General features: G+C 36.3%; 1 protein-coding gene across 1 annotated transcript in view; it reads left to right on the top strand.

Annotated features, from left to right (window-relative positions):
• LOC110109562 (dynamin-related protein 3A-like) overlaps positions 1–22,365 on the top strand; it is a 52,634-nt gene that overhangs the window by 22,716 nt on the left and 7,553 nt on the right. Inside the window, exons 5-13 of the mRNA XM_020840691.2 lie at positions 4,054–4,122; positions 4,234–4,293; positions 4,535–4,648; positions 11,299–11,347; positions 17,178–17,287; positions 17,513–17,605; positions 17,721–17,813; positions 17,904–18,041; positions 18,272–18,385. Of these exons, the coding sequence (XP_020696350.1) occupies positions 4,054–4,122; positions 4,234–4,293; positions 4,535–4,648; positions 11,299–11,347; positions 17,178–17,287; positions 17,513–17,605; positions 17,721–17,813; positions 17,904–18,041; positions 18,272–18,385 (840 nt within the window). The remainder of the gene's footprint in view (positions 1–4,053; positions 4,123–4,233; positions 4,294–4,534; positions 4,649–11,298; positions 11,348–17,177; positions 17,288–17,512; positions 17,606–17,720; positions 17,814–17,903; positions 18,042–18,271; positions 18,386–22,365) is intronic.

Below are 22,365 nucleotides of genomic sequence, written 5' to 3'. Positions count from 1 at the left end.
ATTATACTAATTATAATTAATTAACATAATTAAAATTAACATTAATTAAAAATTAATTTTAATTAAAATAAACTAATTAATCTCTCCCTCTCTCTCTCGGGTTCGACGGGTTCAATGGATTTGGCCGAAGGAACACGTGAAGGGTAGAAAGTTACCTTCACAGCCACGAGTTCCTGTTGTTGCTGTCGATCAAAATGGTGTAACTTCCGATTCAACAGGAAGGGCAAGCCGCAGAAGGAGCTAAGTCGACCGGTCACAAGGAGCCTTCACAGCCGCAAGCTCCTGAGTTGCTTCCGATCAAAATGCAATAACTTCCGATCTAAATGTCGTAACTTCCGGCCGAACAGGAAGGGAAATCCGTCGAAGGAGCAAAGCCGAACTGCCACGAACGGAGCCGAAGGAGCGACGTCGACCAGCCACTGAGGCGCCTGGAGGAGCAAAGTCGAACGGTCTAGAGGGAGCCAGAGAAACGACGAGCTCCGGCTATTGATCCCGATCAAATTGTCGTAACTTCCGGTCGAACAGCAGGGGAACGTCGTCGAAGCAGCGAAGTCGGACCAGCCACGAAGGAGACGAAGAAGAGGCGAGCTTCGTTTCTTGCTTCCGATCAAAGTTCGTCACTTCCGATCCAATTGGAAGCGTCGTCGGAGGAGAGGAGTCGCACAGCTACGAGGGTGTCGAAGGAGAGAGTGAAAGTGAGAGACAAGAGCGGGAATGAGAGAAAGAGGCCTTCGGCCTCTTTTCCTTGGCTCTTTAACGACACGAGGTCGTGCGTGAGGCGACTTCGACGTGCGAAGTGCGGGATGTGCGCGATTTGGGCGGCGACGACGTGCTGAATTCGGCGCTCTAACGTGGCCGGACATGTATGAGATTATTTTATTTTATTTTATTTTATTTTGTTTTATACAGCAGGTCAACATGTAGATTGTTGTGGAGGGATTTATGGGGAGATTAGGGAGATAAATAAGTTGAGGGATAACTATTTTCTCTCTCTTTCCCCCCTTGCATGGGCAGCCACCGTCATTGAATAATTTATTTTGTTTTAATAACAAAGTCATATGGATATAAAATTTTCAATTTTGATTTATCAACTTTGATTACAATGCCTCTTTTTCAGTTTTTCTTAATGTAGTTTAGGCTAGCCCCGATGTGGTGAATCATTTAGATTCATCATACAGTGCAGTCTTTTCCATAACTACATCTTGATGGCCTTGTAGATTGGTGCCTTGACAAATTATTTTAAATCAGTGACCAATTTCTATTAAAAAGCAAGGTGATGTAGATTATTGTGGAGGGAGTTAGGGGGAGATTTGGGTTATAATTAAGAAGAGAGGATGTTGTTTTTTTCTCTTTCCTCATTGCATGGGCGGCATCTGTCATTGAATAATTTATTATTGTTTTAATAAGAAAATCATATGGCAGTACAATTGTCTAATTTTGATGAATTGACGTTGATTACAATTTTTTTTTCTTATTTTAGTTTATGCTAGCCCTGATGTGGTGAATCATTTATACTCACTTGTTATTGAACTGGTGATGCGGACACCAGTACGAAGATTTGGCGCATCTATCACAGGAGGCGTCGTAAATCGACGACTATAATTTAAATCTTCAATTATGAGTTATTTTTCTAAATTTTAGTTCTTATTTGATGTATTTCCGGTTTTACCCCTAGGTTGGTGTTGTGGCCTAAGGGGCAATGTTGTATTTTGAGTTTTCTTATGTTGTGGCCTATATATAGGGCCTTAAGCTATTGTAATAGGGATGGATGATTGATATTAAAAATTTGTGTTCCACACTTGTGTTCTTGGGAGAGGATGATAGTGAGATTCCTATGGGAAGGAATCGGAGTTTTCACCAGCCGCAGGATGGGTCCGGGCTCGTGACTTGAAGTCCCTTGGAGAAGGGCAAAGCATCACCCGTCAGTATTCGGAAGAGTCCAAGGCTCGCGGTTTTTATCCTGTATCTTTCGTTTTTATCTCTTCTTTGTTTTGTTTCGTTCCTTCTTATTGTTCCTAGCCGTCGTCGTCATCCTCTACCTACGTCCACCATCGTCGTCTCCTTTTCCTCCATAAGCCGCCGGCCACCTGTCTAGAAAATCCTCCCAACCGCCGGCCATGGCTCCCTAGCCGCCGGCCACCTCACCCCCTCCTCTTCCCATGGCCATGCCTCTTTCCAATTTGGGTTGGCAAAATCGCGAGAGAAAATCCATGACAACTTTGGATTTCAAATTTCAAATTTGAAATCTTTCCTAATTGAATTTGATCCATATTTGGAAGGTTTTAACTCTCCAATTCAAAATTCAAATTTGAATTGCAAGGTGATGAGTCATTAATCCCTCCAAATTAAATTAGCCTTGTTTGGAAACCCTCATCAATCTCTCCCTAAATTCCCACCCTCATGATGCCACCGGCCCCTCCAATAAATCCACTTGGATTTATTTCCAAACTTCCTCATCTTTTCTCCTTTCCCCTTGAGTTTCCTAATTGGGTTGGAGACTAAAGTTGGAAAATTCTGAGATTCAAATTCATTTAAATTTGAATTCAAATTCTTTCCTATTTTAACTCCCCTATTTTAGGAAAGTTTTAATCTAAATCCGTTTGAATTTGAAATTTAAATTGGATTAGGTTATTTACTTTCCTAATTCCTAAAACCCAATAAAGAAGCCTTAAATGCTTTCATTAAATCCCTCCCATATCCCTTAATGCCACCGGCTCCTCCTGCTTGGTTTTGGAATTATTTCCTAAAACCTCCACTTTGTTTTAGGAAGTGATTTCAATTCTCCTTGATCTTTGCTGGTTGAATTTTCCGACCCCCATGTATTAATTTATTTTCTAACTCCACGTAACAGCTTAGGAAATAAATTCCCCCCTTCTACCAGAATTTTCTCTCAGGTTTTGAATAAAAACCTGAAGCTAAACCATTACTTTTCCTTGGAAATATTTCCTCTTTCCCACCAGCCGTGATATTCAAAACTCAAGCCTTTAATTACTTCCCTAGGCTGAGAGTGGAATAAGGAAATAAATTCCCTAATTCTCTTTACATCCCGCCGTTCCCCCCCTTCCCTGGATTTTCCCTGAAATCTGTCCAGATTTCATTGGTTCCTCTTTGGGAAAAGATTGGGAATTTCAATCTGCTGCCGGCCGAGTCGTCCAAAGCCCAGAATCCTGAGATTTCTCTCAGATTTTGGCTCCAAAATCTGAATTTATTCTCAGGCTTTTCTCCCCTGCTGGCCGAACTCTTCCCCAAGGCTCCTGTGCTGTTTTTCCTCTACAAACTCCTCCCAAACCCTATCCTACGTTGGATTTCCTGCTCTCCAAAGCTGCTGCCAGAAAATTCCTGCAGTGGTTCTTGGATTCTCATCAACTTGAAGCTTCAAAACTGCTGCTGTCCTGAAAATTCCTGCAAAGGATCCTCTCCCTAGCAGAGCCTCCTACCCGTTCTACATCAACTGGACTAGTGTTAGCCCAGCCCAATGCTAGAATAGCCTCCTTGATCACATTCAATGCACCAAAGGGCTCAACGCATAGCCTCATCCATCTAGATTCAATACACCGAAGGGCTCAGCATAGACCAAAGTGCTCAGCATAGTCTTATTCCATCCAGATATCTTATGGGTTTAAATTTATGGCAGATAAAATATATGTTGTATGTACAACCATGGGTGCGGTTGCCGTTTTTTGCTTGCAGCTGAATTTTTCTCATATAATGCATAAAAGCAGCATAGAATTGGTTTGATTGTCAAATACAAGCGTATGGTGGACCTATTTATTTGTTTCAAAAGCAGACAACATGAAGGGACTTGGTTATTTCATAATTATGATAGACAGCTTTTTTTTTCGTAGTTGTCAGAAAGGGATGGTATAAGTGAGAAATTTAAAATATGCTTCTTTTGGTTGTTTCTACTTATGAGTGTAGTATTCTTTTGATCGAACAAAATTATGGATCAAAAGTTGTTATTTGTGGAATTTGTGCCCATACAAGGCTTAAACTCCCATGTTACCTTAGTTCCACTCCTGATTCCTTATGATTTTTTTTTCTTTATGCATTCAGGATATCAATCTAAATCGAAGCATAAAAGATGCATTGGCCAATGAAGAGACATTCTTTCGACGTCAGCCTGTACGTGATTAGCAACTTGATGAATTTGACTCTCACAGTTACTAAGATAGCCATCCATGACTGGTATTTTTTATAATCTTCAAATCTAAGCTTAACACCTCTGTTGATTAGGTATATCATGGTCTCTCTCATTGTTGTGGAATTCCTAAATTAGCTAAGAAATTGAATCAGGTGAGCTCCATTTGCCAATCCTTTCGTTGATCTTCTTTTTTATGTTTTGTCCGGGCAAAGTTTACTGCAAATTGTTAGTAACTTGCTATTTGTTTGCTATTCTTGTTTCAACTTTCTGAAATCATATCAATTTAGTTGCATTTTCTTGAATTTTTAAAGTTTTTCATTCATAAGATAATTAGTTTTTCCACCAAAATTTAATTGGCTTGCTATTTGTTTGCAATGATTCATCTCTCTTCAGATTTTGGTGCAACATATCAGGGCAGTTCTTCCGGGATTGAAGTCTCGCATAAATTCCCAGTTGGTGGCTGTGGCAAAAGAGCATGCTGCCTATGGGGATGTTGTAGAATCAAAGGTATGACTAGTACTAGATGCTGCACATTCAACTTCAATTTTTAGAATTATGATTTCATACTTAGCTTAGCAGAATGTCAGATTATTTCATGGGGATGTCTATCACCCTAACCATTCCGAACAGCTGTTTGATTTAAGTATTTAACGTCATGATAAATCCATTATGATTTCCTTTTGGATGTAAACAGTGGCCGTGCATTTGATTTGTCTTGGTATCCCCCTTCACGAAGTAATTGTGATGAGTTTGGTTTTAGTAGAAACCAATCAAAGTAATCCACTTATTTGGGGAATAACACTAATTGCGGTGAAAAACATTCCATTAAAGTTATCTAAGAATGAGTTTTTTGATATTATGTTTAGATTGTTAAAACCACATTAGCCAAGCTATTGAGCACGCCTTCATATAAATTATAATTTAACTGACGAACATACTTTTTATATATGTTTTGTTACTTCATAAGCTCACCGTAGTAAGGAAAAAAAAAAAAGAAATTCCACACGCTTTTTCTGTTCTGTTATGGTAGCACAAGGCTTCAAAAACACAAAATTTCTTTTACCCGAAATTGCGATTCATGTTGCTTTTCCCTGCTGCAGGTAAATAGTGCTGAAAAGAATTTGTTGAAAATTGAACTAAAATGCAGAAAGGAAAAATTTATGGGAAGGCGAATTAAATAAACTTTCAGGCTGGATGCCTAACAAAATAAGAAAGGATCTATTGAAAATAATTATGTTAGAGGGATGCTAGAATAGTAATTATTGAAGATAAGATATTGAAAAAAAATACTTACGTGATTTGGACATGTATAAAAGAGACATTTCACCATCTAGATGGGTAAATAACATTAATGTTGAAAGGTTAAGAAAGAAGTGGTTGGAGTCCCGAAAGAAGTGGTTTGTTGCCTTCATTGTGTGATTTGAAGGTAATTGGTTGCAGTCTGGCTTCAAATTCAAAGGTAATTTTGCGTTCATCAACACTATCTAGGGCCTGCATTTGCTGTTCTGCATTCATTAATACTATCTAGAACTTGCGTTTGCCGTGTATGTGTTGTTTTAGAATAGGTGTAACATCTCATGCAACATTCAACATAAACGAATGGAGGATAGGATTTATAACCAATCCCATGGTTTCTTTTTGGTATCGTCATGGGCTAAAAATGCACTGCTGAGGGCTTAAGTTAGGAGTGCGTGGAGAGGAGGATGGAACTAGAAAGGCCCTTTAAGTAAACTTTCTGGGCAAGATGCACTGGCAGGCACCTTTTGTTTATAAATACGCACAAGATCTTAAATTCTTAAATCTCCATGCTCTTTTTCCAACCATCGTCTCTGCCTAGCTGTCCTTGTTTTTCATGTTGTTCTATTGGAGCACCTTATGTTATGACTTGAATGACAGGGCTGGTCCTGGCTGTATAATCACATGTTATATGTCCTTTTGCAGGATAAAATGCTGTTTTGAGTTGCAATTATTATCACTAAATCACTTATACTGAATCATACATATTGCTATTCTTACATGTGATTTTGTTAACTGGCGCATAAAAATACATTTATGTTGGAATATCATCAAAGCAATATTTAAGGCTGCTGTTTTATGTGTAAAAGGAACTTTTTTAACTGATTGATGAATTATGAATTTGCAGCATGTTGACGTTTATTTACGTGTCGAGCCTGATTCAGACTAGATCGAGCTACTTCGAGCCCGATTAGGCTTGATCGAGTGTCGACGAATCAAAATTAACTCAAATTGGACCTAAATTGATTCAAATTAAACCTAATTTTATCAAATTAAAATCAAATCAATCGGATTGAGCCAAATCGAACCCAAATCAGCCTCGTCGAACCAAATTCGATGTAATTCAGCGCCTATTCGAGTTCAATTTCGCAAAATTGACCCGATCAGACCCTAATTGACCCAAATCTATTCTAATTAGAACCGATTTGGACCAAATTCTAACCCAATTGATCCAATTCATGTTCAATTTAATCCCAATTATAATCCCAAATTGGCTAAATTGACTTTTTGGTCTTTTCTCATCATTTCTCCAAATCAGAAAATCGGACCAAGCAGCTAAAATTGAATATGCGGTTGCTCTAGGCCTTTTCTCCTCTTCTTTCCACGGCTGTTGCAAAGAGATCACGACAAAATTCTCTTATCTTGCAACAGAACTACAATCGAGCGGGGTGCACTTGATTTTGTGTATAGGAGAAGCGCGAAAGGGCATTCAAGACTTATTCTACTTCTGGCGTGCGGTTCTATCTAGTTGAGTGAGGCATGAACCTGAGAGAAGGGAGTCTTCTGCTTGCGTGCTCGTGCGACTGAGGTCTGAGAGGGAGAGAGCGAGCGAGAGTCTGCGGTTTGTGCATCCAGACGAGCAGATTAGAGAGCTTAGAGAGAGGAGAGATTATTATGCGTGGAGTCCAGACACAGAGAGCAGTTCGGTTTTAGTGTGTACGGTAGGTATCCTTAGACATTGCGGCTGTGAAATCTTCAATCCCATCACGCCAGAGAAAGACATGTATGGGTCTTCGGTACCTATTTCAAAAGAAAAGCAGTTGTTTTCCCGTAGGTACAGAGTCGCATACGGGTACTTAAGATTGTTCCCACCATGCTACGAAAAGCTTGTATAGGGCCTACCCGCCTCGCCAAAGGTGTCGCACCGGGTTCCCTTCCCACCACGCTAGAGAAACGCGTGTATGGGCGGTTTGCCGACTCGACACAAAAGTCGAATGCTGGATTTTAAATTTAGAAAATTATACCTTGGCATCCGACGAGGTGGAGGGCACGAAAATCGAGACAACCACATCTTTTTTCACTTTTTTCCTTATTTTGTGTGTGTGTGTGTATATATATATATATATATGGCTCGATTAAGGTGTAGATGGATGAGGCTCTGGACTACTTGCGGCTTGAGGAGGCGTGGCCGTAGGGATTAGACAGGGAGTGGCGACGTTATCTGGAGATCGGGTGCAAGTTCGGCTATGGAGATTAGTGGAGTTGGACAAGGGAACTCTGGCGTCGAATCAGGAAGAGGGAAGGCTACTAGATTCGACGAGTGGAGCTTGGCGGTAGAGGTTGAATGCTTACAACTAGGGGAAATCGCGAGCATGTTAGATCAAAGGCGACTAGGACAGGTCACAAGGCTTGTTGTTTGTTTCGATCGAATGAGACCTTAAGCCAGGTCATCGAAGCAAGTTTGATGAAAGGAAGAAGGTTAGTCGGATAGGTATGTGGGAGATCAGTGAATGGAGGAGGAGATAGGGTTGGAAGGGCTTCGGCCTGTGTTGCCTTGGGTCGATCAGCCTATAAGAGGTGGATTGGATGGGATTGGGAGGAGATCCAGGCGTTGGAGCTTGCGAATAGGGAAGAAACGAAGAAGAAGAAGAAGAAGATCCGGGCTGGAGCTTGTACGTGGAAGAGGACCCGAGCTAGAGGCCTTCATTTCTCGTTTTATCGACACGATCAGGAACTTAGAGACAACGACAGTGCACATGATGGATAGGCAATTGACATTCGACGCTGTTCGCAGACTTGGGACGCGACACTATAGTAGGCGGTATGATTTTTTGCGGGATTTGCTGTATGGGCTCGGCATGTCATCATCTTATCCCCTTTTTATTTCATTTCTTTTGGGTTTAGTTACAGAGGTCAACAAATGTTTACATTTCAATTTTGATTGATTTTATATAAAAAGCATATGTTGATTGTTTACTTGATTGCGTAATAGAAAATACATGTTTTTCTTATGTTTCTTCTTTGTTTTTGCTTAGGGATGGCCCGGACTTGTTTGATGCGGTAGGCTCTTAGAGAAAAAATTAAGATTTTTATTCATTAAAATGTAAACAATCTTAAAATCAATCATAGAGAATCTTTCTAATATAAGAAAAAGATGCATTGCTCCTTTTATGGAACAAAGTTTTCCAAAATTGAAAATTATAATGCATAACCAGCGTGTCATATATAGAAAAGCTCTCGCTTAAGGATTAGATAACAAAATCTATTTTCTTTGTGAGTCAGCATTGTGCCTACCCACATGTTAGGCATCGCATCTTGGCCTAAAAGCCAAGCTGTAAGCCCTCTAAATAAAAATAACCTTTCCTACTCTACATATGCATTTGAGATTGAATTTCATTGTTTTAAAAACAATTAGGTGGGTTAGTTGGTAGCTCTTTCCATGCAGATTAGTAAATCCAAATGTCAGGCTGGCTATGCTTCATGTGAGGTGGAATTTGTAAGTTCGTTGTACTTCGTTGACTTAGGTTCGAGGCACTACCCCTCAGTATTCCTTACCTTAGTTCTAGGGTTTGAGATAGATGTTGACTTTAGTCACTTCATTATCTATCATCTTTCGAGCATTTCCTCCAACATGTGTTGGAATATAAGCCTCAATATTCTAAATTAAAATGATCAACCTAAATAAAATTTGATTCTAAAATGTAAAGCCCAACATAGAATAGTTTGAATACCTCTGAGTTTTCCCTCAGATTCAAGTACTCCTACACTTCGCTCATTTAGATGTCATTTTCAAGAAATCTAATTTAAAGTTGATCCCTTTATTCTTGAAATTCCTAAAGAGCAAAATCTTTAAACAAGAATTTCATAAATATCAAAATGAAGATCTTTAGCCAATAATTGATGATTTTCAAAAGAAAGGAAACCACTAGTTTAATCAAAAGTTTTCTTAAGTACTAAATGCCTGAGATATAATTAACCATAGGAGTGTGCCCCTATAGGACATCTGGACCTCATAATAAAATAAAACATAGTCAACCAATTATTGAATGAGAGAAAATCTCTATTTAAATTTCAATGTGGTAAATTTTTATCATCGAGTCCATAGGAAAATTGTATTTTTATCCTTTGGGATAATATATCATTTTTTATGCCGTGCTTGATCACAAAATATGTAATCTGTTAATGATGACAATTTCTCCTACACATCATTTTTGCAGTAGGATGATAAAGAAAGTTCAATGGAAATTACCATTTTTTTCCATCACATGGTGAATTTGATCCTTAAAAAGTGACTTTTCATATATATCTGTAAGGGGATTGACATGCATCGTTCTAGTATTCATCAACATCATCATTATCAATTTGAGCTCTTTTTTGTTTTAAGCTGTTTTAGTTTGTTTGCAGGAAATGTTTTGATTTTTTTGTCTTTCTTCATGATTTCTGAAATTCTGAAAGGAAAGGTGACTGAAGCTTGTAATAGGGGTTATTGATAGGAAATACTTGATTTTAAGTATTTCCTACTCACTTTTACAACAATTCTCAAAGCAAGCTGCTGTCCACAGCAGGAAAACAGCCAAAACAGTAGAAAAGCAGGGAAAAAACTGAGAGAAATTTGGAGAAAAGATTTGTATTTTACTAGTAGATGCAAGGAAAATAGCAAAGATACAAGGATCCTCTATTCGAGAGGAGGATCGCACTCTTCCAATCTCTAGAATTCGATCTAGAGCCCTAGCCACCAAAGAAGAACAAGAAAACTCAAAACAAATTTCACATAACCCTAATCTATCCTTTTCTCCCTACTTAATGCATACAATTCAAAAATAACATGAAAGGACCTAATTGCCCTTGCTTCCACTTCTTTTGGCTCCAAGATTCAATTTGAAAAACAAGTGGACCCCACCCTATTTCCTCCCTGCTGTTTCCAGCTCCCTGCTGTTTCCACCGGCTTTCTTCTCCCGTAAACGAACAGAGCCGGCCCAATGGATTGGGCCGGCTGGACCGGTCCTCTATGGACCGGTCTAACAGTTATTTCTCTGCAAAACTGAATGTGTAAACTTAAAGCATTATTCCAACTCACAAATGTAAAATTTACCAAAAAATTATTTAATATTATTGATAATCTTGGTATAATGCATCCAAATTGCTAGGATTATGAGTCATTTTGGTTTGCTATTCGTGTTATTTTTTCCACAACATTAGGGAGCTGGAAAACAGCATTAGCTTAGGTTTTCTCTTCCCCACAAAAAAGTACTTTATCAGTCATCATCATCGTCATCATCAGTCTTGTCTAAACTATTTTGCGGTGGCTTTGTTGATCATCATTTTTTATTCTTCCTTGCTAGGTGCCACGGGAGGTGTTAATCTTTTTAGGTTTGCAAAATATATTGTAAATAACTTTTAATCATATTATTGTTAGTATATCATCATCCTTTCTGATCCTCTAACGCTAATTTTGCCTGCATGATCATTTGGCTCTAATTTTTTCTTCCTATATAATTACTTTTTGAGTAGTTTGCACAAATGTTGTGACTTTTTTGATCTGGTGGATCATTTAAGTCATCTTGTTCCATGATCCTCTTTTGGTTCTTGAAACAAAACTCAGGTTTGTGGCTTACAATGGTTAATTGTATGCTATTTTATTGTCAAACCGTTTGTGTGGAGTTTAATTTGTTCCCGTGGTATGAGTTAGAATTTATTAGTGGTATTATTGTCTTTCCAAGTTGAATTTTCTTAGATTCCAGGGCATCGCTGGGCATTTTCCTTCTTATTCATACGTAAAGTTACTCACGTTTTTAATTACCATCATTTTTTTTATCTTCATATTCCATATGGAGGACTGGTATTGAAATTTTGTTACTCATATGTTTCTTTTGTGTTTGAACCGTGTAACAACGTTTCTTCTGTATGGTTTCTTGCTACAGGCTGGACAGGGTGTGAAACTTTTGAACATTCTTACGAAATACTGTGAAGGTAATGATGAAGATTTTTTGATATTCTTTAATCTTGTAATAAAAAAATTCTAATCTTGTTGAGCTAGTCTTGTGCCATGAAATGTCTCATGTATGCCTCATGTAAATCTTAATTATCTGGAAGCTTGAATATGTAAATGATATTCTTTTTATATCACTTCTTTACTTGTATGTTGGCTGCAATATGGATAGGATCCTAGGAAGATTAATCATCAAACTCAGATAATAATGCATTACAATTTAATTATCTGATTTAGAATAATTCCTTTTTTAAAGTAATGATGACTTTGTTGGAGCCCTATTAACTTATTAGACCATCTATAGAGATTTTATACTCTAGAATTGTGGGATCCAAAAATTCATGCCTGGCTCTCGTTGATCTAGGTTAAACTTTTAGAAGGCAGATTAAATAGATAAGACAATCTTAGATATATGTCACCCTCATTTGCGAGGACTTTATGATAATTTTCTAGGTTTAACTCCTATGTTTAATTACCCTCTTGATGATGAGAGAGAATTTTCGATTAATGCTATCTGAGAGGCGCTAAATGCAAAGTCTATATTGCAACAATTTTGGTTTAGGATAAATGAAATTTATCAACTTTAGTTTGAAGTGGATTGTGGGGGATATTGATAGACTTAATTAAGAATTTAAGATCACATGGTTTTGTCATCACAAGTTATCATAGACCCTGGTTTACTTAGCTAATAAACCCAATTTGACCAAATGATCCTTATTGCCAGTCGTGGGTTATATGAATTCTTTTTCTCCATTGTGCGTTGTAAATTTTTTTTATTTTTTATTTTTTTTATTGCGTTGTAAGTTAAATTCTCAATTAAATCTAATAAAGAAAGGTCATTTTTAATATTTCTAACCAAGCCTTTTTAGGTCTACCTCTACCCTTCTTAATATAAGTCAAATCTAATATATCTACTTTCCTAACCGGGTCATCGGAAGACAACCATTTTATGTGACCAAACTAGGGGTGCAAACGAGTTGAGTCGACCTTGAGTCAGGAGGTGTTCGAGATCGACTCGCGAGTCAAATACCGAGCTCGAACTCGAGTAGAGCTCGAGCTGGACTCGCGACACATAAATGAGCTTGTCGAGCCGCTCTAGTTCAGTTTCCCGCTCGCAATTTGCCTTTTTCTCACCCATTTCTCGGCCAGCGGGCCAGCGGTGTGCAGGAGAAAAAATATCTCGGCCAATGAGCCGACGATGTTGCAGGCTTGCAGCGGGCACGTTTTTTTATTTTCTATCGTATAAAAAGACTTGTCCTTTGCGTTTTCCTGTGGATAAAGCAATGAAACATTTCCCAATATTCTATTCCAGCCGCTGATCTGTTGCTTTTTCCGGTGGATAAAACATTTAACTCAAGTTTTTTTTTCTCTTGGATAAAACATCTAACTCATTAGCATTTGACAGCTCTTGGGAACATATCCCATATGAAAGCTGTTGACTGGAGATGCAATTTTTTTTTAAAATTAACTGCAACCATTTATTTTTAGATTTAAAATTAATAAAAATAGTAATTACTTAATTTTATAAAAAAAAAATTATTCGAGCCGGCATGCGAGCTCAAGCTCGAACTCGAGCTCGTTTACTAAACGAGCTTGAGTTCGACTTGTGAGCCCGATAAGCTCGGCTCACGAGCTCATAAATGAGTCGAGCTTGAGCCGGCTCGGCTCACTTGCACCCCTAAACCAAACCATCTAAAACGACTCTTTATAATCTTATCTTCCATTGGAGCCACTCCAACCTTTTCACGTATATGCTCATTTCGTATCCTGTCTCTAAGAGTAAAGCCACTCATTCACCTAAGCATCCTCATCTCTGCAACACTTAACTTAATATTATGCTTCTCTTTAAATTGCCAGCATTCTGCACCATAAAGCATTGCAGGTTTAACCACCATATTATAGAATTTTTCCTTAAGTTTGAGGGAAACTTTTCTATCACACAACAAGCCCAATGCATTCCTTTCACTTCAACCATCCAACTTGAATTATACTAATAATATCCTCATCTATTTCACCATCACTCTGAAGAATAGACCCAAGATATCTAAAACTTGCACTCTTATTAATGACTTGATCACCCTAAGTCACAATCCCTCCATTAGAACTATTATTTCTAAAATTATATTCCATATATTCAGTTTTTGATCTACTCAAACGAAAGGCTTTAGACTCTAAGGTTGACCTCCATAATTCGAGTTTACCTTCAACTCTCTCTAGTCTTATCAATAAGAAGAATATCATCAGCAAAAAGCATACTCCAGGGTACAACCTCTTGCAAATGTGTAGTGAGAACTTCCATGACTAAAGAAAAAAGATCTGAATTGTCGATGGACTATTTTGAAGTTCACCCCCTTTAATTTAATTTGTCCCAAGTATTACTAATTCAGCCTATGTTGTGTAGCCAAAAAATCATTGTTAAATTAATCAAACCTAAGATTGATCATGAAAAAGATTAATGTTGGAATCCACAAATTAAGGCCAATAAAGGAAATCATGATCCAACGAAAATATTATGGAAATAAATTAAGACCCCACATATTGATGCTAGGAAAGGGAACCTTGATTTCACGGATACATAGGCTTCGTTTGGGACAGATTTGTTGCTAGATTTATAATTTGATTTTATATATTCAAAATAGGTAGATAATTATTTATATTTGTAAATATGTAGATTTTTTTCCTATTTTGGTGACAAGTTTTTTTTAATATAAATATATATATTTGTTTGTATCAAATATTTTGAATGTATAAGAAAAAGTTACGTATTCTCCTCATGGTATGGTATAACTATATGCTTTTTTTCCCCTATCTGTTATTGTGCCTTGGCATTCATTGTCTTTCTCCCTAGACGTTTCAATGCATACATTCATTACTCGATGTGAAGCATTATTGATCTTATTGTTAGCCGGTGATTATCCTTATGCGATATCTTCCATTACTGTAAACATCCTTTCCAAGTAGCTCTTTTGAAAAACCATAGTTCTTTTAAAAACTTTCATGGCTATGTGTCCTTCCTGCTATTTTTGAGCACCACTTCTTTTGTAACCTCCATCGTTATCACAACTACAATATTATGAAATAAAAAAGAGAAAAATGTTAGAGCAATATTAAAGATTCCACGTGCATGAGATTGGTCAGTTGAGAACATTTTTAAAGGATATGTAGAAATTTTTAATTACTAATTTAGTGGCCATTCATGTGATATTCATGTCTCTATTATATGAAATGCCTCAGATTAAACTTTTGTCAACTATCGGGTCAAGAAATTAGGAGCTACTAATCATATGATTTAGGCTTTTTTTGGAACAGTTTTTTGCCGCTTTCAAAAAAAAATTTTTTGGGTTTTTTTTTAAAATTTTTTTTCCCCTTTTAAAAAAAAAAAAAAAAAAAAACTGTGCGCTTGAAAGCTGTTGTAGAAAGCAGTAAGAAAATTGTCCAAAACGAAACTTTACTCATCGCTTAAATTGAACAAATACTTGTCTAGAAAATAGAAAATTTTTACAGTAGATGGCTCTTTAATGTAGACCAAGTGCCCCAAAATTAAATTATCTGCCATTTCTTTGTGAGCAATGTTTATCCAATAAAGGTAAAATATGACTTTACCATCATAGATTAGGGCATCCATCAGTTATGACTATTAAGATTTCTTTCCTCCCTATAATAGGATAATATATTGAAACCTTCCAGGGTGATGTGGAATCTATAAAAGACAAATGTGCTCCTTTTTTTTTATCTCGGATTAAAGTTCAATTCCCTTTTCCTCTAATCCATATTGATTTTGGTCCCTTCTAATATTGTTAATATTTTTAGTGTAGGTTGGCTTGCATTAATCGTTTTGATGATTACTTCCAAGTTTATTGGGTTTTTATAGTAATCACTGAAACTTGTGAGTTTTGTTCTTCTCAACTTTTATAATGTAGTAAATAATCAATTGAGTGTCAATATCAGACAATTTAAATCTATTAATTTGAGGTATTATTTCAACTAAATCTTGACCCAATGCCTCCAAAAAGAGAAAATGATAAAAATGGTCCCTTGACTCTTTATGAAGGACCAAAATTTCCCTAATTTTATTAAAGGATCATTTTAATTCCTCAACTCCTTAAAGATGAATCAAAATTGTCCAACCATGGGACTATTTTGAGAACGTTGGATTACTTTCTAGGAATTGAAGTCATATAGACTAAGTAAGGAATCTTCATCTCTTAACAAAGGCATGTCACCAACCTTTAGAAAGAAATGAAACAATTGCATGTAAACTACTAAGTACGCTAATAGATCTTAATCACAAACTTGGAGAAGCTAAGGAGGATGTACAATGGTCAAGGAGTGTATCACACTTGGTGGGAAGGCTCATTTCTTTCCACATGTTCACATATAGCTTATGTTATTAGTGTGATCAACCTACTCTTGCACAATCCCAAGGAAATCTACATGTAGACAGTCAAATGAGTATTACAGTACTTGGAAGTAACTCCAATGAAGGAAACTTATTTTCATAGAAGCATTGTTCTGCTACTCGAGGCATAAGTTGATGAAAATTATGTCGTGCCTATTTTAGAAAAAGGCCAACTTTTGGAGTTTACATTTTACTTTACGGGAATTTTGTAACATGGTTTATTTAGAAGCAAAGTGTGTCAAGATCTAGTGTTGAAGCAAAATTTTGAACAATTATTTGTGAATTATTGTCATTTAAAATATATCTAAAGAATTTTAAAAATTGAATGGAGCTGGATGATAAGACATTATTGCACCATAAATCTACAATCAACATAGCACAAAAAACAGTGTGATATGATTTAACAATGTATAAAGAGATTGATCGACTCCTCATTAATGAAAAGCAAAATGGTGCATTGATTTGCATGCCATTGCTCTATAGCTGACACGTGTGCTTACTAATGAATAAGTAATTGAGTGTTTCAAGCAATTGTATCGAAGATAGGAATGAAAAATCACTAGCTTGAGGGTAAGTATTGGAACTCATAGATTAATGCGAATGAAATAAATCAGTATCCTATGGATTTGTGCCATGAAAAGAGATTAGGATACAACGGATTGATACTAAAGGAGAAAGTCAAGATTGATTTCTTGAAAAATGAATCTCTAGATTTAAAGTTTAATTCTATATTTTCAAAGTAGGGTGTTGGTTATTTGTATTATATAATTGTAGATGTGTTTTTCATTTTGGTGTTGGCTAATATTCTTCTTTTTTATGATTAGTCTATATAATAGCTTGCATCCAATATTTTTTAATTAATGAGATTTTTGTTTACTCCACATTTATTTAAACCCAACCTTGGATTCCCAAGTGGACTAATTGAGACCTACTTAGGTTAACTTGTCCTTGGAAAAGCTGACATTGAGCCCAAATTTTGCCATCAAAGGCTTAATTTAATTAATTAGGCAAAGTTAATTGATCCTAATTTTATTGAAACAAGGTTTAGTTAGCTTAATCATCCATTAGTTTATTAGCCCTAATTGTTGGGTTAACAGAAGTCTAGAAAAGTGACATGCGGTACTGCTTTGGTTATTCTTATATTTTATAGTTAAATGTATGCTAAGAGAATCCAAACTTCCCCATTATTTGGTTTGATGTGCATTTCGTTTTATGTATTCTTCATTAGTTTGTGCCAATTGTTGTCAGAGCACTTTTAGTCAACATAAATTGGAGAGTGCAGTATAGCTGCTAGTTAGTTTAGACACGATTTGAAGGAACATGCCGAATTCTCTAATAATGTGCTGATATGGGTGGAAGCTTTATTAAATTTCCTCCATTTTTCATCAATCTAAATGTTAGATTTTGTGCAGCTTTTACTTCAATGATTGAGGGGAAAAATGAGGAATTATCAACAGCTGAGCTTTCTGGTGGGGCACGGATTCATTATATTTTCCAGACAATTTTTGTGAAGAGTTTAGAGGTTGGACTTGCTTCTAGACTTTGCACGTGTGCTAAGCATATTAAAGCTCATACATTTTGTATAATTCTGATTTTTTTTTTAGTTTCATACGAATTACTTTTGATTTTAATAACATGAATATTTTATTACCTAAAAAAATGGCTCTTCAGTAATTTAATTTCATCGCCATGCAATTTACTTCTTAAAAAATGAAGCAAAGATGGTAATATGCATATATACCTGCAGGAAGTTGATCCTTGTGAAGATGTCAGTGATGAGGACATTCGCATGGCTATTCAAAATGCCACTGGTCCTAGAAGTGCTTTGTTTGTACCTGAGGTAACTGCTTATGTATGCATTCCTGAAACAAGAATGAAGAGAATGAATGGTTTTTTGTTCTTTTCATTGCTAGTCTTCTAAAACTCATCTCTTATCCCTTGGTGAATCTGATTAGGTTCCATTTGAAGTTCTTGTAAGAAGGCAGATTGGTCGTTTACTAGATCCAAGCCTTCAGTGTGCAAAATTCATCTATGATGAATTGATTAAGGTGTGTGACTATGCATCCACTCTTGATTATAAGAAGAATCAGCACCTTGTAATGAAATAATGAAACTTCTGTTTCTTCAATTTGGCATAGATGAGCCATCACAGCCTAGCAAATGAGCTTCATCGATATCCTGTTCTGCGGAAGTGCATGGATGAGGTAATTGGAAATTTCTTACGAGAAGGACTTCAGCCAGCAGAAACAATGATAACCCACCAAATTGAAATGGAGGTATTGAAGTAATCTATCAGTGTTTTTGTAGTGTAATAAGATGGCTTTGCTAATTCACTGCCTTGAAAGAAAAGAACCTGATTATTTAATTTAATTAATATTTTATACCAAGTTTCATCAGTAGTAATTGTATGCTTTTCAGACTGGTATTAGTGCAGCACTTTCATATGATTTAAATATTTTTGTAAAATTCTTTCCATATTGCCATTTTGATCTCCCTTTTTTTGCAGATGGATTATATAAACACTTCACATCCTAATTTTGTTGGAGGAAGCAAGGCTGTGGAGATTGCACAGCAACAAGTCAAGGCCTCAAGACTAGCAGCATCAGTTTCTAGACCCAAGGTACTTAGTATGTCATTAATTTATTTTAGCATTTTCCCCTTTTTGGACATTACTAGCATTATGAGCTCCATCCTATTTACATTCCTCATTCTTCATGAAAAAACTAATTTGAATGAGTACTGCTCCACGGCTATTTCTTTGAAAAGCTGAAGCAAAGCTCTTAAGAATCAAAACTATATTAGGCAAAGTGTTGTGGATATTTTCACTAAATCTTTATATATGTATGCAAGCTGCAGCGGATGAGCTCCTTCAAATTGAAATAAGGTTTCTCTTACGGTACACCTTATTTGTGTTTTGCATTAGTATTTTTTATAGTAGAGTGTATATTGAGTTCTGCATAGTAGATAAATTCATCATCATCATCATTGGCCTTATCCGAATTATTCAGGGTTGGCTTTATGAATCCCCATTTTTCATTTGTTCCTACCAAATGATACCTGAGGTGTTAAATATATTCTTTTCAAATCATTTTGAATGGCTTTTATCCAGGTTATGTTAGGTCTATATTTTTCTCCTTCCTAATTCATCTTATGGGTGTTTTTTTTATCCTTCATTGCACAAGCTCAGAGCAATTCTATTTTCATTTAACTTATTTTCAAGAAATTCCACTCTAATCGTTCTTATAATATAATTTTTTTTTAATTTATTATCTTATATAATAGTTTCTTTATTTATCTTTATTTATTTTTACTGCCAAAACTTGAATATATAGCATTGTCGGCATAATTGAAGTTCATAAAATTTATCTTTCAAGTTTTCTTGATATGCTATTTTTACATAATTCTCCTTAAGACTTCTCCTATTCTCCTTTTTAACAACTGATGTTATGATCATATTCTAGAACTGATGTCATGATCCTCCATTTTTTATATTATATAACCACACCATCATACTTAGTTATCATTTTATCTTCTAATGATATTGATTGATAATTGTTAATATCACACTCCCTGAAATTGCATATCATGTATTCAATCTTTGTTATATCAATTTTAACACCTTTATGTTTTAATTACTTTTTTGTTGACCTCAATAACGGTATTGACATTGAATTAATGAAATGCGACTAAAATGGTGAGCAAATGACTCGACGTCGCACGACAGTTGTTGAAAATGTGTTGACCAAAAGTCAAGATTGACAAAACCACACCCATTCGTGAAACATGCAACGCTGACACGTTCAAGGCAATCGAAGTAGCCAAAATCGACACCTATATTGGCTAATGTTTTCGATCAACAAAATTGAAAATTTATGCAGACGAGATGAGATCGAATCTATGCACATTTTAAATATATATTTATATTATTTAATCAGATAATAGCAATAATAATAATGATAATGATAAATAAAGCTTAAAACTAAAATAAATCTAACTTAATCCACTATCTCACAACTACTCACTAACCCACGATCTCTCTCCCACTCATGACACTCACATGCTAAAACCTCAGTCGAACGATCGTTCCCTCTGACTCTCTCGGTAACACATGCAGGAACTTGCATAGGCCGAACCCACTTGCCTCCCCCTTGCAACCCGACGATCCTGTTGATGTCACTCTATCCAACCGTCGTGCATCTCATGTCGAGCTGCAGTCCCTCTAGCCGCATGAAACCAACCTCACGTGAACAATCTACCTCTCTTAGTTCCCTCTCTGATTCTCTTTGTGTCGAGACTCCATAGCCCGATACCTAGGTTGGTCCCTTGCACGCGGAATACCAACCACTTGCCTGCCCGCCTGTGCCTCTCGTCGACCGCCCCTACCAAACCCTCTTGCATTAGAACCCATCTCCCTCCCTCAGTTTCTTTCTCTTACAAAGCCCCCAAACCGATGCCTGTCACCCCCTGCCCTTGCTTCCACTGGCCTGCATCAACCGGCGATCACCCTAGCAGTCGGCCCTACTGATCTCTCCTCACCTTTTCTTCTTCCGCCTTTTTTCCCTTCTTATTTATTCTTCTACTTCTTCGCATTCTTCCTCTTCCTCTCATCTACCTACCTCAATCAACTCCTATTATCGGCAATCCCACAACCGCCGGCCACCAACGGTCGACAACACAACTCTCTCTATCCTTTTCTAAGGTAAAATAATAGTATATATATCTTTATCGCTTCAAATTTTTTGTCGAGATTCATAGCTTCAAAGAGAATAAAAAAGAACTACACAAAGGTATACCTTACATTATCTTTCTCACTTGAACAACAAGTATTGAAGATCTCGCATTCCGTTGATCATAGATCTGACCCTGGCTGAGAATAATAAAATATATGAAGACCCTGCATCAGTTGTTTCTTTGATCCGGCCGGAAAGAGCAAGAACCATATGAAAACCCACGTTCCCTTGATCTTTGATCTAGCCGGAAAAGACAAAAAGTTTTTAGCCTACTCGACAACAACTCCTGTGCAGGAGAGACATCAAAAGGCTGTCAAAATTTTGATCAATAAGGAACCCTCAAAATGCAAAACTAAAACAAATATTCGAACATAAAAATATCATTTTTTAGATCAAATATAAAGTTGTATATTCATTGAAATTAATTCTCTCTCTCTCTCTCTCTCTCTCTCTCTCTCTATATATATATATATAATTATTACATTATTAAACTTATGCTAGACATAAGAAGTTGTATTTATAAATAATATCAAATGACTTCTTAATCAAATGAATTTTATGGAGCTTGTAACAGCAACATACTTAGCTTATGTCATTGATACGTTCTTGGTCTCTCTCGAGTGTGACGATTGTCACTGAAAATCGTCAGCAAACCTAAGATTTTCAAACACACCATATAATGTGAAGATGAATTTTTATCAAGATTTCTATTGAGATTTTTATTAAACACTTATAATAGTAGGTTATTTAAGTTTCTTTTTATTTAACATACACTACATGCAAATAGGTGATGTTATACTCATCATTTGATAAAATTCATATATCTCAAGCTGAATATAATGTATTTGTTCACATTATCTTAGTTGGCAACACAACTATCATCTATACTTTTGCTTTCCCAAGGAGACGAACAACATTATTAAATTTGGGAACAAAATCATAACAACAACAATATTACTTATTGACTCGGTTAATCAATGTTATTGGTTAAAGACCCAATTCTAAGTTTGCTAGCTTATGTTCTATCTAAGGGTCCTAGTAAGATATTCTGAAACGGCTTGCTTTGCACAAAATGTAAGGTAAGACTCGTAATTTAAAATCATTTAAGATTCGGGGCAAGAAACACTTGCACGAGCTACTTAAGACTTAGTTCAATTAGTTATAACTATCCAATGTCTATTAACAAATTAAAGTTATTCCTACTAATGCATTTAATGATTATGCAAAACAAGTCATTCAAATATGGGCAACTCTTAAATGGGGTAATAAGCCCATTCCAAACAAACCATCAGCTTTCTGATATTCGCAAGCCCCACCAAATCAACTTCTAAGATTCCAATGGATGTTAACCTCACTTTAACCCAATCTATCGGGTAGTATCACCTATGGTTAGGTTGCAAGATCCATAATACATGCAATTCAGAAATAGAGCAGTAAGCCCAAAATCAATCAAATTCGGGCATTCTAATGGATATAAGCCTCAAATTAATCAAATTAGGGTCTTCAATGGTTGTAAGACCAAACTCAAATTGTATTCATGCCAGCTTTCATGTTATAAGTCCAACAAATTCATTAAGCACAAAAAATCATAAGAAATTAAAATCTATACATAGTAACTTCAGTCTACTCAGGATATTTGAGAGGAGACAACCCATAGCTGTTAATCAAATTTCCTAGACGTTCTGGCCTATGGGTTATTAATGTTGGCAAGAGATCGTTGGTATTCATGGGATGACAAAACCATGGGATCTTGATCGGGTCTACTTCAATCTCTCACAAATATCTCCCATTTATCTAAAGAAATCAGAGTAACCCATTTTTAATTGAGAGTCCTCTCCCACAAGTGGGAGGTATAATTTACTATGAAGGC

This window comes from Dendrobium catenatum, unplaced genomic scaffold (assembly GCF_001605985.2).
Source record: "Dendrobium catenatum unplaced genomic scaffold, ASM160598v2 fragScaff_scaffold_733, whole genome shotgun sequence".
NCBI lineage: Eukaryota > Viridiplantae > Streptophyta > Magnoliopsida > Asparagales > Orchidaceae > Dendrobium > Dendrobium catenatum.
The sequence above is the reverse complement of the archived record's forward strand: the minus strand, read 5'-3'. Positions and strand labels throughout refer to the sequence as shown.